General features: G+C 45.7%; 1 protein-coding gene across 2 annotated transcripts in view; it reads left to right on the top strand.

Moving 5' to 3' along the window:
- The window catches only part of PLCB1 (phospholipase C beta 1), a 344064-nt gene extending 336776 nt beyond the window's left edge, over positions 1-7288 (top strand). Inside the window, exon 32 of one of the 2 annotated variants that reach the window (XM_051792771.1) lies at positions 3968-7288. In XM_051792771.1, the coding sequence (XP_051648731.1) occupies positions 3968-4198 (231 nt within the window). In that variant the 3' untranslated portion in view covers positions 4199-7288. The remainder of the gene's footprint in view (positions 1-3967) is intronic. The other variant, XM_051792772.1, reaches the window with a different exon arrangement.
- The last annotated feature ends 7395 nt before the right edge of the window (positions 7289-14683 follow it).

Consider the following 14683-nt stretch of genomic DNA (forward strand, 5'->3'; position numbering starts at 1 on the left):
TTGCAGATAATAAAACTGATATTTACCCGGGTTTTGCAAAGCTGATGTGAGCATCAGCTGATGATCTTTAACTAGCACTGTTGGGTAAAAAGATAACGGGTAGGTAGATAGAAGCACACACTCAGGAGTTAGAGCTTCTGGCCACAGCTGTCAGCAGTGACTGACACGTTCATCTCCTGTCCCCAAGGACCCCACTTAATGACGGCTCCGAATTTTAAAGTATTAACTCGTTGCCTGTAAGTAAAGTCCACAGGAGTGAGATTTACCTGAACAAGAAATACTGTGGCCAACTGCTCGTGGGATCCTGAAACAGAGTGGAGGTGACATTAATGAGTTGTTTTTGCTGGGGGTTAAAGGGAGGGCAGAGGATCTATAAGAGGGCAGACAGTGAGATAACTGAAGGAAGGAGGCTGTTGTGTGTTAATGAGGACAGTGGTCCAGATAACGATCTGCCCGTCTAATCATCAGTCTCAACTCCCCCCCTTGTCTGACTCCAAAATCCTAAAAGCAAGTGTAGGTCACCTTGTTTAGTATCTAGAGAACAGAGAAATTGGGGTAGGTGGACTAGTGAGGGGAAGCAACCCAAGGGGACAGCAAACTGAGCAGTAAGGCCACGCCAGGCTGGAGCCTGGTGGTGCTGGTTGTGCAGAGAGGTTTTGACTTACACACACACTAACGTGGCACTCTGTCTCGCTGTCAGCGAGCCAAATAACAGATGTGTGTGACTGCTGCTGCTGCTGCTGGGAGGGCAGCTTTCCACTCATTTCCATGAACTGTAATGTCCCTGTAAAGCCACAGAATATATAGAAGGGCATTGAGGTTTTTAAAAGAAAGACAGCTGGATTCTTTTGGGCCAGCTGGTTTTAAGCAGGCAATTTGTTTCTTTAACCTTGACCCTCAGCCGTTTGCCAGTGTTGTGCCAGGAGCTGATGGTTTGAGGAGGAACATAGTCAAGGCACTGTGGGAGTGCCCCGGGTTTGGGAGCTCCAGGCTCCCTGAGGAAGTGAGGGCTCAGGTCTGGCAGTGGGATGGCTTGTTGTGCCCAGGCTCACCCCTTGTTGCAGGTGGAGTCCTGTGTGACAGCTTGGGGGTCAGGGAATGAATGGGATCTGAGGGGCTTGTCAGAAACTGAGCAAGGGGAAGTGACAGTGCCTTTGAAATCAAAAAGAAAACTAATTTTTACCCACTGTTGCAGTTTTAATCAACCCTCCTTGTCTACGGTCTGCTCCTTCTCAACTAAATTCACCCTTCTCGTGATTAGATATCTATATAGACTGTCTCTAGAGACACTGAAGAGAGAAAGGTAGTTCCAGATTTGTGTCATTCCTATTAAATGCTCGACTTAGGGGGGATTATCCACTGGAGGCCCTTTAGGAGGTGAATATTAGACACAATTGTTACCTAACAACATGCTTATGGTTGCACTGGGTTCAGATAACGTTCAGTTTCTGAGGGATTTCAAATATTTCTATTGCTCTTAAACCTAATTAAGCAAATCAAGGTTCTGAAGGAAGTTGAGAGCCAGGAGACTTTCCCTGACTTACAGTTTTACACACCTCCTTCTATTCCTGAGGTGCCCAAAACTCACAAATTCCTCGTGTGACAGTGAGATGAGGAAATGCAGCAGCCCATCTCTGGCTTGGACAGTTCTCTGTAAGGAAATTCATGCTGTTTTAAAAAGCTCTGTATTCCAGCGCTCTGGAGCCTTTTCCACGATTCCTAGATCTATAAAAACTCCTGTACCCAGAGCTGCCTCTTCCTGCAGGAGCTCTGGCTTTGTGGGGTGCTCAGCCAGGGCAGCTCAGAGGCTTCAGAGGTTCCTGAGCATGGGAAGGCAGCAGCACTTGGGGTGTGTGGTACAGCGAGCTGGAGCCTCTGCCAGCACTGCTGTTGCAGAGTCATCCAGGGAATGCTTTGTTCCACGACTGGCATAAATCTCCCTCTAACTGCGATAGCATCTTTGGGTAATTGTCACAAATACACAGAAGGACTCTCGTTCCCCTCCCTCCTCCCTGCTGTTTGTTAAACAAGGCCGGTATTTAACCATGAACTGTGACCCAAAGCACAGTCGCACCGCAGAGGTAGAGCTTTTTCCCTAGGGTTTAATCCTTGGATTTGCAGTGTGACCCACGCGAGTGCCGTGCTGCCATCACTCTGACCAGCGTGGATGTGGTCTCTCAGGGGCTGAGGAGCTCCCCGGGCTGCAGGGGATGAGCTGGGCAGGGAGGGATGATGATCATTAGGGAGTTTTCCCTGCCAGCCACGCTAGGGCACTGTTCCCTCTGGTAACGCCTGTACTTGTGGAACTGATAGCACAGTGCAGACAAAGAGAGGATCCCTTCAAAAATTTGTATCTAGACATAAAGCCAGAAAACAAAAGAAGAAGGATGTTGTGGTAGTGGCTAACAGTTGACAGAATTATGTATTTTAGAGGCAGGATGTATTTTAATGGAGCCGTTTGTGCCTCAGACTTGGGTTTTATCTGAGGTGCAGAACCGAGGCCAGAACATCAGGAAAATTGCCAGAAACAAGGCAGGAAAAGAGCATTAGCAGGGAAACCAAAAGGAAAAGGCAGATCTTAGATCCTGAGGAAGAAAAGCTGCAGAATTTGTCTAATTAAGGAATGTAGAACTAGACCGGGTGAGCTGAGGACATTGATTTGCACATCAGGAGAAAGGAGAAGAGGCCTCACAAAAATAAAGTCAGAGATGCAGGATGAAAACCAGGACAGAAGCATGGGGAATGGGATTGGAAGGGCTCAGAGGGAGGGGTAGTGGTAAAGTCACATGCTGTGGACAGGTCAAGGATGGTAAAGACTAGTATAGGTCCTGATGCTCAAGTGAAAATTTGTATTGCCTGGTGAGAGCCATTGCAGTGGGGTGAAGGAGACCTGGAACTACGTAGGAGGGACTCAAGCACAGAGCTGAAGGATCAGAGTTCATAGCACCTTTATCCTGGAAATCCTGGAAAAATACATAGCTGAGAATACAATTACCTAAGGAATTATTGCAAAACTGCTGCAGCTACAGTTAGCAGAACCTGACTCCCTCTTTTTAAGAAGGTGGGTAGATGGATGGATGGATGGATGGAGCGGATTTGGCTTTGGAACTCACCCCTTTTGCTTCCTGCTGTGCTCATATTGGTCATGATGAAAAAATTGGCTTTGTCTTCAGTGGAAACCTTCGTACACATTAATGTTTTTTAAATCATGGATCGTGCAGATCCTAATATGGGCACTAAAAACAAAGGCTGTACAAATAAATACTGGGAAAGGACCCACTGCTTCCTGAAGACCGATAGCCAGATTTCTTTCTGCATGCCTGTTGCATCCTGTTGATGATCCGACACTTTTTCCCCAGTAATGTCCAAGACACATACTGCATTAATCAGATAATGTAACTTTCCATGATCCAGCCCTAAGAAATGTAATTTAAACTTGTTTTCCCTCCCTCTTGGACTCCCTGTGACAACTGACTTTTTCCTAATGGTTTCTCCTACCCAAGAAATCTGGCAAAAGTTGTTATATTGTTCTGAGAGCAACGTTTGTGGTGTGATTAATGTGTGATTAACTACCTGGAGCTTAATAAAGGCCTTGCTCTTTCCAAGGCTTATCCGTGATCCATACTGCACTTGAACTGGGTCTTGTGAAAGCCAGTGGGAGTATGGACACCAGTACAGTTAAATCCACATAAGTTTGAAGGATTTGGGTACCCAAGGGTGGTACCCAAAACCAGCCTTACGCACAAACGACCGCACGTTTCCTTAGCTTTGCAATGACTGCATGGAAATTAATGGGAGCTCTGGATGCTTGGTGCTAATATAAAAAACCAAAAAGGAATATAATCTTGAGTAGTGCAATGATGTGTTATTAATTATATCCCACTCCCTCCTGGTGTGGTACTTTCCCCATACCGTAGCACTGGTCACATCAGACACACCTGAAGGCAGCTTGTCTCTTTTGTTGTAGTTGCAGGTGGAACTTGATCAGGAATATCAAGACAAATTCAAAAGACTGCCTTTGGAAATTCTGGAGTTCGTACAGGAAGCCATGAAAGGGAAAATCAGTGAAGATGGAGACCACAGTTCTGCCCCCTCTTCCCTGGCATCCGACAGTGGAAAATCCAATCATAAACCTCCGCAAAGCGAAGAGGAATTGGAAGAAGATAATCCAGAGAAAGTGTTTGATACTACTTTTTAACTGCCCCAGAAACAATATGGGTGTGCCAGGGCACACCACTCCCAGCTGCCCGGCTCCGCTCTCCCGGGGGGAGCTGCCGCCGCAGCGCTTCGGGAGGCAGGAGGAATCTGCATTCGAGTGCACATTTCCCCAAAGGAACACTTTATGAAAAGTATCGTGCAAAGGTCTTCATTCTCATTCTTCATCTGATTGTTATTCTGAAGCGTAGTGCAGTTGCAATGGGAAAATTAATATGTTAACCACCCTCTCCTCTTTATTTTTCTTTTGTTTTTTTTGGCCCACTTTACAATGGGTAATTTTCTGGCCATGTTCACTGTTAAGAATGTTTAATGAAGACCAGTGTATTGTACAGAGACAAATGTGTGCAGATTTCCTTTTGAAGTGCCAGTGCAAAGTGCTCCAAACTAATAGAGATCCCGAAGAATATTATAACAGTACTTAATTATATTTGTTTCCTTCTTTATAACTGCACCTTGACAGCTGTACCATCATTTTACATTTGCACTGAAACATTTAATCCTTTTTAGCTTTGCAAGCACTGGTGGCTTGCTGTCTTGATATTGTTGTGTTTATCACATGGAGAGACATGTATTTGCTGCTGAAAATCCTTGGAACTGTGGGGAGAAGAGGAAGACGGAGAGAAGAACTATGCGTGGAGGTTGTCGGTGTCTGTGTACCTCTGTGTTTGTTACACTGTGTGAGTGCATATATGTTTGTATATATATATATATATAGCTATATGTGCACACACATCTGTCTATATACACACACACAGCATGTTTCTATTTGAAGTTGATGTGGTCTCCTGGCCAAATGAAATGTTTCAGGGATGCGTGAGTAGAGCGAATCTTTCTGAAAGCCGACATCTGGGTTATACTGCTATAGAATAATCATTGGATCATAGAATTCTTTTTGTGGTGTTAGTGTTGTAAATCAAAGTAGTTTTAGAATATAAATTTGATATATATTTTGCAGACTCAGAAGTATTGATTTTAAGTATCATATTTTAAGCTTACTGAATTTGATAGGATTATGAAATGTTTAGGACTACAGTATTTGAAATCTTAACAGAATCTTCCATTATTTTTAAGACTGAGGTTCAGTTTTACTGAGGTCTGAAATTTAAAAGCAAAATATAAAAAACCTGATCACTGTTATTTAAAAATGTATATTAATCCGTTAACTGACTTGTTAAAATAAGAACAATCAAGGTGAGTGTACTGTATGATAATGTGTGAGAGAAGTAACAGCACATTCTGAGAAACTTATACCAGGCAACAGAGAGACATTGTGAAAGTCAGGATATTTGAAAAGGTAAGGAAATGCTGTTCTCTGGATTCCCATACTGACAGGAACAGGAATTACAAGACGTGTCAGACAGATTCTTATTTGTACCCAAGCCAATGCAGTCCTTCCCCTCAGCCTTAGGGCAAAGGAGAAACCAGCTCAGAAGACACAGATTTGCCTCAAGACGCTTGATCCTGCAAACTCATGTTTTCCTGGGCACCCCTGGGCTCAGGAATTGTTTGGGGAGGAACGTTCACACTCACGTTTGCAAGATCGGGGCCTTACTTAGTATTGAAAAGCAATCGGAGAAAGCAATCGATTACATGGGGAGGCATTTTAACACAGTGTAACAGTTAAGTTACCTTACTTCCAATTCCCTCAGGATTTTAGTACTTAAACTAACTTATTTTATTTAAATTTAAGCAATAAAATACAAATCAAGCTTAAGTTTTCAGTTAAATAATGGTGTATATATATATAAGTTCAAATCTTGGAAAACAAACAGTATTTTGGTGTTTCTTTTTTAAACTCAAGAGCAGAAAGAAAGAAAAATTGCACATTGTTTGGAGATCGTATTTTGAATTAAACTGCTCTGGTTTATGATGATGAAATCAGTGCACATGAAATTCAAAAATCTGACTTTCATCTTAAAGCTAGGAAAGGTGAATCCTCTGTTAATCCTTGTTTTGCACTTTGAAATCAATCTTAATCACTCATTGAAAACGTAGAGAGTCGAGATGTAATGCTGCATTTTATAAAGTACAAATGACATATTGCCTAAATTATTAAAAGAGTAAACTGATAGCAGTGTTCACACTAAAACTGAAGGTTATTGCATTATAGAAACAGTTGTACAGAACAGGCTTCGTGGTAAAATCTTGGCTCCTTTGAATCCCAGTGCTACGTTCCCGTGGACTTCAGCGGAGCCAGGACCTCACCACAGCCTTCAAAGAAACTCGGGCAAACGCCAGTTAACCTTTTCTTTATATTTAAAAATAAAATAAATATGGATTGAGTAACCTCTCAGCTGTAGTCATTTTACAGTACGTTTGTATTTGACCATTTCCTGTACTCACATTTTTTATATCTGTACAGTGCCACTTTCTGCAGGTGTAGGGTAGTGTGTAATCCTGTACATCTTGCATTGTTCAAACTATTTCAGTGAAACAGATATCATTTAATATTGATATTACTTGAACTAGAGTAAGATAATGAAAAAAAAAAAGGGTCTTTATGATGTGCAAGTCTTGTGCCTTTTATGTATTTGCCTTGTTCCGTGTTGAATGTGTGGAAATGCTGTATTGTGGACTTTTCTGCTGTATAGAATAGAGCTGTCTATATTAAACTAGGTCGTGCACTTCAGATATCTTTACACTACTGAAAATAGCTTGGGTTTGGCAGTATAAACAGGATTTTAAAAATTCTTATGAAGGCCAGACATTTTAGATTTAACATGTTCATAATTATGTTAATTAATGCTCATGTATTAGCTAAACATTCACTGAAAGATAACTAAAGGGACATCATTGCTTGCCTTTCTTTGAAATCAGTGTTGCTCTTGTACATTGTATTAATAGTGTCTGTGATTGATTAGTCCTTGATGATTTGCTTTCAAACTAGGATGAAATATTCCAGTTAACATGTACATATTTTTTCGGTTCCTCGATCTATGATTGTTTCGGAGGCATAATTCACATTTTTGTAAAAATTCTATGCAATTTTGTGGCATGATGTTTCTTCCACTTGTAATTTTATGTGCTTACATTACAGATCCAAAGGACAAATAAAAATTTCTTAACACAAGACGAGTTTTCTCTGTTCCTTGACTCAGGAGCCTCAGTTGACTCAGGAGACCTTACCCTGACCCGTTTGTTCCTGGGAGGGCCAATGCCACGAGAAGTCAGTGAAATCTCCCTGCAGGCTCTTGTGTTCACAGCAAGAACAAGAAATTTCACATGCCTGTGCTTCCATCCCCTGCCCCTCCCAGCAAAATGTGTGTTTGCTGGTACTCTGGAACAATGGGAAACAAAGTGCACAGGAGCCAAGGAACTGGTAAGAAAATTTATCGGTTTACAGGGCAGGCTTTTGTAGAACAGCTGGGGCATGATTTTCAGCCATACTGATAAACTGCTTCAACAAATTACAGCAGCCTTACTTCTGTTCCACTGCCCCAGCTGCTTCACTAATCATCTATGCAATTATATATGTGCTCTGAAATGTACCTTTGCAGGGCCTTCCACTGAGAGCATCGAAAAATAAATCTATTCCTTTGGCTTTTGACTTTCCTCCCCTGTTTAATTTACGGTGTAAAAAAATTATCTCTGGGAGAAGAGATAAGCAGGTATATTAATCCAGGTACTAAGGGATACACCTGTTAAAATAGTTTCCAAGGCAGCTACAGTCACATTGCTCGCTAGAAGAGGTGTGGAGAAACGGGGTCTGGCACAGGGGTAAGGGTGGGCAGGGAAGGGAGGAACGGAGCTGAAAGCGGAGCCTGTGAATTTGACAGACGGGTGTAAGACTGGGACAGGAACAGGGGAGCGGGGAGGGATCAGAAGAAAAATGGGTAGTTGTCCTTCCCTGAAGAGGAGCAGCAGGGTGTGAAATCAAGAGCGGGGTTTGTGAAGGCCCCACGAATGAGCGCGATCGTGCCGTGACGCAGGCGAGGGGATGCAGACGGAACCACGGGGCAGGGACACGGCGTGGCAGCAGGAAACTCAGTGGGACGAGGGAGAGCTGGGGATGGTAGCACAGGGGGAAAAGCCAGGAGGCCACGGGAAGGGCTGGGAAACAATCCCTGGCTCCCCCAGGGCTCGGTGAGGCAGGGCTCTCACAGCCAGCTGAGCATGACCTTGGCACTTGTGGGACTTGGGCCACGGGAGAGTGACTGGGCTGCTGGGGAGGGAGAGCGACAGGTTGGGATGTGGGGAAGAGCTGTTTGGAGGCTGAGCACAGGGAAGTTGGCGTCACAGGGGCCAGGCAGTGGGACCAGAGCTGCTGTGAGAAGCCTGATGGGCTGCTGAGCTTCAAGTGGATTCTGTAAATGCTCCTGGTGATGCTCCTGGAAAAGCAGTCCCACCACAGGAGCAGACTTCCCCACCACTTCCCCAGTCCCCCACCAGCTGGGAAAGGTGATCAAAGACTTCATTTTGCCCTCAAAGGGTATGCTTTGATAACCAGTGCCAGTGCCAAGTTCTGGCACAAGTAGTTGATCATTAGCTTCGTGAGCCTTACATGGGTTTTCCTACACTGTGATGCAGCTTCCAGGAGAGGGCTGGAGGGTGCCCAGATCCAACTGAGATGTTGGGATTGGCACTGGGGAGCATCACTAAGTGGAACAGGAGGAGTCTGGAGTGGGTGAGCAGGCTGAAGGGGTGTGCAACCAGGTCCCAAAAAGCTGGGCCTACACTTGAACCCAAGGAAATAATTTTCAGGTAAGCACTTGTACCTTTGAAAGACATAAATGGAGATTTAAACTCACAAGGACTATATACCATACCCTTGGATTTTGGGAGAGCTCTGTGCACCAGTCACATTTGCCAACCCTGTCTAAAGCACCCAAGCTCCTGAAGCCACTAAGTTTCAGCTGCAAAATTCAGGTCATCATTTTTTATTGACACAGTGGATTCAATGACTGCACTTGGGTTGTTTGGGTGCTCATTCAAAGACCTCTTTCTCCTCTCAGTACCTATGTAGGGAGTGTAACACCCTAACTCTAAAGCCAAATTTCTCTTCTAACATCAGGCATCAAGGAGTCAGGTAGTTTCTGGCTGTGGTAACATTAATTTGTGGGAAAACAGCTGAGTTCTCTCCTGGATTTAGCCCTGGTCATACACAGAAGACACCAAATGCCAAGAGAGACCAGGGAGTGAATGCCATTTCCATGGGAAGGAAACAGTTAATGCTGACTTCCCTGCCCAGACATGGAGCATCCCTTAAATACACACAGCAGGATTCTCTTGGCCATCATCAGACCTAGTCCCTCCTCGGAGTGATGGCCCTGCCCTTGCTCTTCTCTTCTTCAAGGGCTCAGCAGGAGAAAGAAAAGCTTAGCAAAAAAGGCCAGGGCAGGAAATTAAAGCCACTGCAAAAAGCAGGAGGTGATGGTCGCTAATGAAGTTAAGGAAGCCAACTGCAGAAAGGCATTCTGGAATTAAAAAGGGTCCTCTAAAGGTACCTGCTGCCATGCACTGGTAGGAAGGACAGTGAGCAGGAGGAAGGGCTTGTGGGTTGTACTGTTTCCCCAAGTGTGGGTCCATTTTACTTTTTCCTAGTGGAAGGGATTAGAGGCTCAGCTCACAGCTTCCTCAGGATCAGTGTCATGGGGTAGCATGATCAAAAGGAGGATCTGAGGGCAAAAAAACCTGAAGAAATGAAAACTCCCGAGTGTTCAGCCTGCACACAGTAAAGAAGAAAATATTGGAGGTAACAGATTAACTACTGTATAAGTGATATGATTTTAATGGGCTGGGGTTTGTGGAATGGTTGGGCTGCAAAACATGCTGAGGAGACCATGGTGTGCTGAGAGGTGCTAATCTGGCTGGATCCCCCTCCAGTTAGAGGGGCTTTAAGTAGCAGTGGAAGAGCCAAGCTCTAATTAGGAACAAATTGAAGCCAACCTGATGAATGGGAAGAGAAGAAATTCAAAGCCTGCTGCTGTATCAATGGAGGAAGGCTGGCTAATGAGCAGGAGGGCTTGGCAACTTCCATAGCCCAGAACTGTAATGCAATTAGTGTCACTGAGCTGCTGTGGGATAATTGGCCTGTTCAAATAGGTGATTACAGCCTCTCTAATGGGGATCAAATCATTTAAAAAGAAAAAAGGGGAGTAAATCAAACTCCGTTCTATTCTTGGGAAAGATGAACTTTAGTTGGTAAATGTTGCTACATTGATCTAATCTATGGATGGCAGGAGCTGTGAGCAGGGCAGGTATGCTGCCTTCAGCTGGGAAAGAGGTTACAGGTGTGAAATACTCTGTCCAGGTTTTGTTCCAGCACTTTCAGGAAAAGGCAGAGAAAAGCCAGCTCTGTACACTCCCTGGGCTACAGACTGAGAGCTGAGAGCTGGGCCTCACAGCAAAGCCACTGGAGGCTGCCAGATGGAAGCCGGAGGAAAGCAAGTTAAAGAGAGACCATAATCTCCTTTATTTTCTTCCTTTCTGCATAAGCACACCAGAGATGATTAATTGTGGGTACTAACAGGAAAGGGGGATGATGCACTGCCTAGGATGGTGCCACACCATGTTACTTGTGCCACGCGGTCCGTGTGGATGCAGCACATCCTTGTGATGGACAAGCCAGACCAGATGATCTCACAGTGTCTCCTGGACTTAAGGGCTGTTGCTCTTAGTATAATGTTCTTTTCTTGGAGGGCTTTTTTTCCCCAGGAGGGCACTTTCACATGTGATCACTCAAGGCCGTGATTCCTTTTGGAAAGGCTTTCTAATATCCTCTTAATTGCCAGGGTCAGTGAAGTAACCCTGAGCACGGTATCTGTGATTCAGCCATATGGGATGTCTCCCAGCAAACGAGTCACCTCTCTCCAAGGGTGTAAATCAGTGAAAGTGTGGCATCCCAGGAGCCCTCAGCAATAAATAAACTCAACCCAAGTGCTCCTGCAGCTCACCACCAGCTGAGCAGAGCAGATGAACTCCCTGGCTAGAAGCAAACCCAAGCCATAAAGTCTGTGGTAAGATGCATCTCTGACTCATCAGAGCAGCCTGTCAGCCTCAGGGAAACAGCTGGAGACAGACCAGCGAGGAGGAGGCAGTGGCTGCTTGTGCCATGATTCCATCCAAGAGTGCAGTGATCTCAGCAGAGAGCTCAGTTCCTCGAGCTTCTGTCTCCATCTAGGTGAAAAGCTTCTCCCCATGAGAAGGGGCTTCTAGAAGTAGGAAACAGCCTGTATTCCTTTCAGTAAATAAATGTTATGCCCTGCTTTCACTTTGCTGCTGCAGAATGCTCTCTCTGAGCATGAAAGCCCGAGACCGTCAGCAGGGCTGTTACCGCCGTGATTTAAGGGCTGGGAGAGACCACAGAGGCCCCTTCGTGCTGCTGCCGCCTTCTGTGCCTTGCTCAGAAACCTGCAGGCAGCTGCCAGGCCCAGCTGGAGAGGAGGGAAGGGAGAAAGGTCCTTTCCCACTCCCGAGGAGGTGTTTTCCTGCACCCGTGGAAGTGCTGGGCGGGCAACAGGTGCCCCCTGGGCAGAGCTGGAGATGGTGCAGAGCTGGTGTGAGTGGCACAGGCTGTCCTGTGTAACCTGGGTTTGTACCACACAGAGGGTGATGCCATGAAATGCCACTGTGCCCTGGGACCCCAGCCCCTGCTCTCTGCACTGCTGAGAAACCCTGTGCTGCCTCTCTTGTGCTGCAGGACCCAATTTAGCTCAGTGCATTGGAGCGTTCACCAGTGAGCACCTCCTACATCTTGCTGCTATTAAACTCCTTTTATTATATCAGGGGACTAGAAATAGGAAGAAAACACCCTGGTATCGCCTTGATAGCAACAAAATAATTACTCCGCTTTCCCTGAGGAAATCCAGCTTTGGGCGTTTGCTCTCCCTTTGAGCTGCAGCCTTCCATGAAAAGCAACTCTTTTCTATTGCCATAATTTAAACCCCGTATCTGGCTTTACAAATTCCTGTTCCCTCAGCCCAGTGACAGACTGGGGAGCTGTGATAACTTTCTTATGTCAAAGTAACTAATGAGAAGGGAATTATATCTCTCTCTCTCTGTGGAAATGCCGCTGTTCCCAACTACCTGAGGAATGCTGCAGCTCCCCACCGATACTGGGGCTGGCTGTGGGCCGGGGGTGCCAGCGGTGCCAGGTGGGGTCCAAGGCACGGGGACAGGCATTTGCTGACGTTACACATGGTGGTAAAAATCTCGGGGTTTAACTGGCCCTGCTTCATTATGGGTTCAGGTGAATTTGACACATTGTCCTTCTCTTGTTTCACGGAGTTAATGCAGTTAAATATTTCCTTTGTGAATATTCCAATTACTTGCAAGTGCTGAGATGGCTGCAGCAAAGCCCCACTTGGTGACACACAGCACTGCCTTAAAAACAGTTGCATGAAAACCAGCACAGGACCTGCACACGAAATGAGAAGGGGTTTGTTTCTACACAGAACGATTCCTCCAGCAGGTCCCTGCCTTTCCCTTGGGTTGCACTTTCGTTTTCCAAGCCTTTCCCAACCGCTGGCACTAGCTGACGCTCTGCAGCAGCCTCAGGAGCTGGAGGAGGCGAGGGGCAGCCTTGCCATCCCCAGCAGAGGACAATCCTCAGGCAGGACCAGGCAGATCCAGTGGTTTCTGGTCCTGCTCCCCCAGGCAGGGAGTCACACACACTCTCTGCCTGACTCGCTGCTTTCAGCCTCAGCCCAAAAACGCGTAAGAACTGTGTGATGTTTGATCTCATATATCTTCAACGGCAATGTGCACTGCACCCCCTAGTTCTTCCCTGTTCACTTGGTTCCTGAGCACCCTGGAGGACTGCCAGAAGTAAAGAACCAGCTCTATGAAATAACGCTTAAAGCTTTTTGTTCCAGAGGGTGATTTCTTCAATATTTCTTAAAGAAATACAGAGGCCATTTCTTGAGCAGCTCATCTAATCCAATGTACAGATCAAGGAGGGTTCAAACCACATACATTAAACACTCCCCCTTCTTCCTTCCTGGGACTTGCTACCTGGTGTTGTGTCTGCTGCTTCCCCCTCAGCGGGACCTTGGTCACTCACAGCCACCCCCGATCCCCGCTGGGCAGGGGAGCCCCTGTGGTTCTGCCTTGTTTATTCTGGGTTGTGGTGACACATTCCTGTAGGAACAGAGGAGCCTTGGCCTCTCCACCCATGCACATCTACCTGCTGACAGGTATCGGCACCTAAGGAGCATCACCAGAGCACCAGAGCTCTTGATCCCCTCGTTAACTCCACAGCAATTAGTCCTCAGTGTTGTGAACTCTTTTGCTACAAACTTCTTTAAGTGTCAGAATTCACTGGACAGGTATTAATATTGATTTTTAGCCTATCTGGAATAGAGAGTGAAAAATCCAATACTGGTTTTTATGAAGAGCCATTTCATACTTTCATAATAGATGTCATAAAATTCTTTCAATTACTGGGGTCTCTTCAGGGGAACTAATTATTGTGCTATGCATACCTAGTCTGAAAACTTAATAATATCTCCAGATGCTGCCAAAAGTCCTTTGGAGGTCTTACGGCCCACCAGGGAACCCTCTGCTCTGGTTTTTCTTTTTTTTCTTTCTTTTAAATGAACTATCAAATGTTCAGTGAGGGAGATGGACTGGAAACCCTGCATTCACACAAATTCAGGGTGGTACTGTTCCTGTAAGGCAAGGAGGGATGATGTTTATTTTATTTTTTAATCTTTAGATGACCTTAGATTTGCCTCAGGTCAGCTATTTAATGGTGACTGTCCAGTACCACACGCTAAGGGAACTGCAAGCAGATCCCTCCATCTCCTGTGGGAATTGCCCCTGTTGTAGGAATTAACAGGCAGCTTTTGGGGTGCTTTTCTAGGGGGGAGAGGTTATCCTGGTAGAAGGTGAGCACCAACAGAGGCAGAGCTGTCTTAGTGGCTCCTTGCATGAAAGCCACCAGATGCTGGGCATTTTTTCCATTGACAAACACCCACCAGAGTGGTGGGTTCCACCCCAGCACAAAGGCATTTTGGATGATTGTGATCACACCGGGGAAGGTGTTACTGCAGTTATTTCCCCTCTTTCAGAGCTGCAGGCACCAAGGCCCATTGCAGTCCCTGGCAATTTGTATCAGAGAGAGAGGGGCGTGGTGCGAGCTCCCAGCACGGAAGGCTGTGAGGCCTCAGCCCTCTGCAAAAGCCAGAAGTGTTGCCCATGAGGAGTCAAACCAGAGCCATGAAACAAGCTCCCACCTTCCCCCATCTTCACATCCAGATGGCTGTTGTTAAAGAAGGAGGCATGAAGTGCCTGAGTCTGTCTCAGATGACAAAACCATGCTGGTGGATCATGCTAATCCCTTCATGTCTGAACCCCAGCTCCTCTTGGGTGCATTACTCATCCCTGTGGCTCTCCAAAGAACTAGATTTTCCTTTAGATGTCTGATTTTGCTGAAAGATCTGAGAAATGCTCAAGGGCGTAAATTATTCTTTCCATAGCCTATGATAATGTATGATTCTTAAATTGCCACCAGATCTGCCTCCTT

The sequence above is a fragment of the Manacus candei genome, unplaced genomic scaffold (genome assembly GCF_025592945.1).
Source record: "Manacus candei isolate 608988 ecotype Guabito, Panama unplaced genomic scaffold, ASM2559294v1 h1tg000035l, whole genome shotgun sequence".
NCBI lineage: Eukaryota > Metazoa > Chordata > Aves > Passeriformes > Pipridae > Manacus > Manacus candei.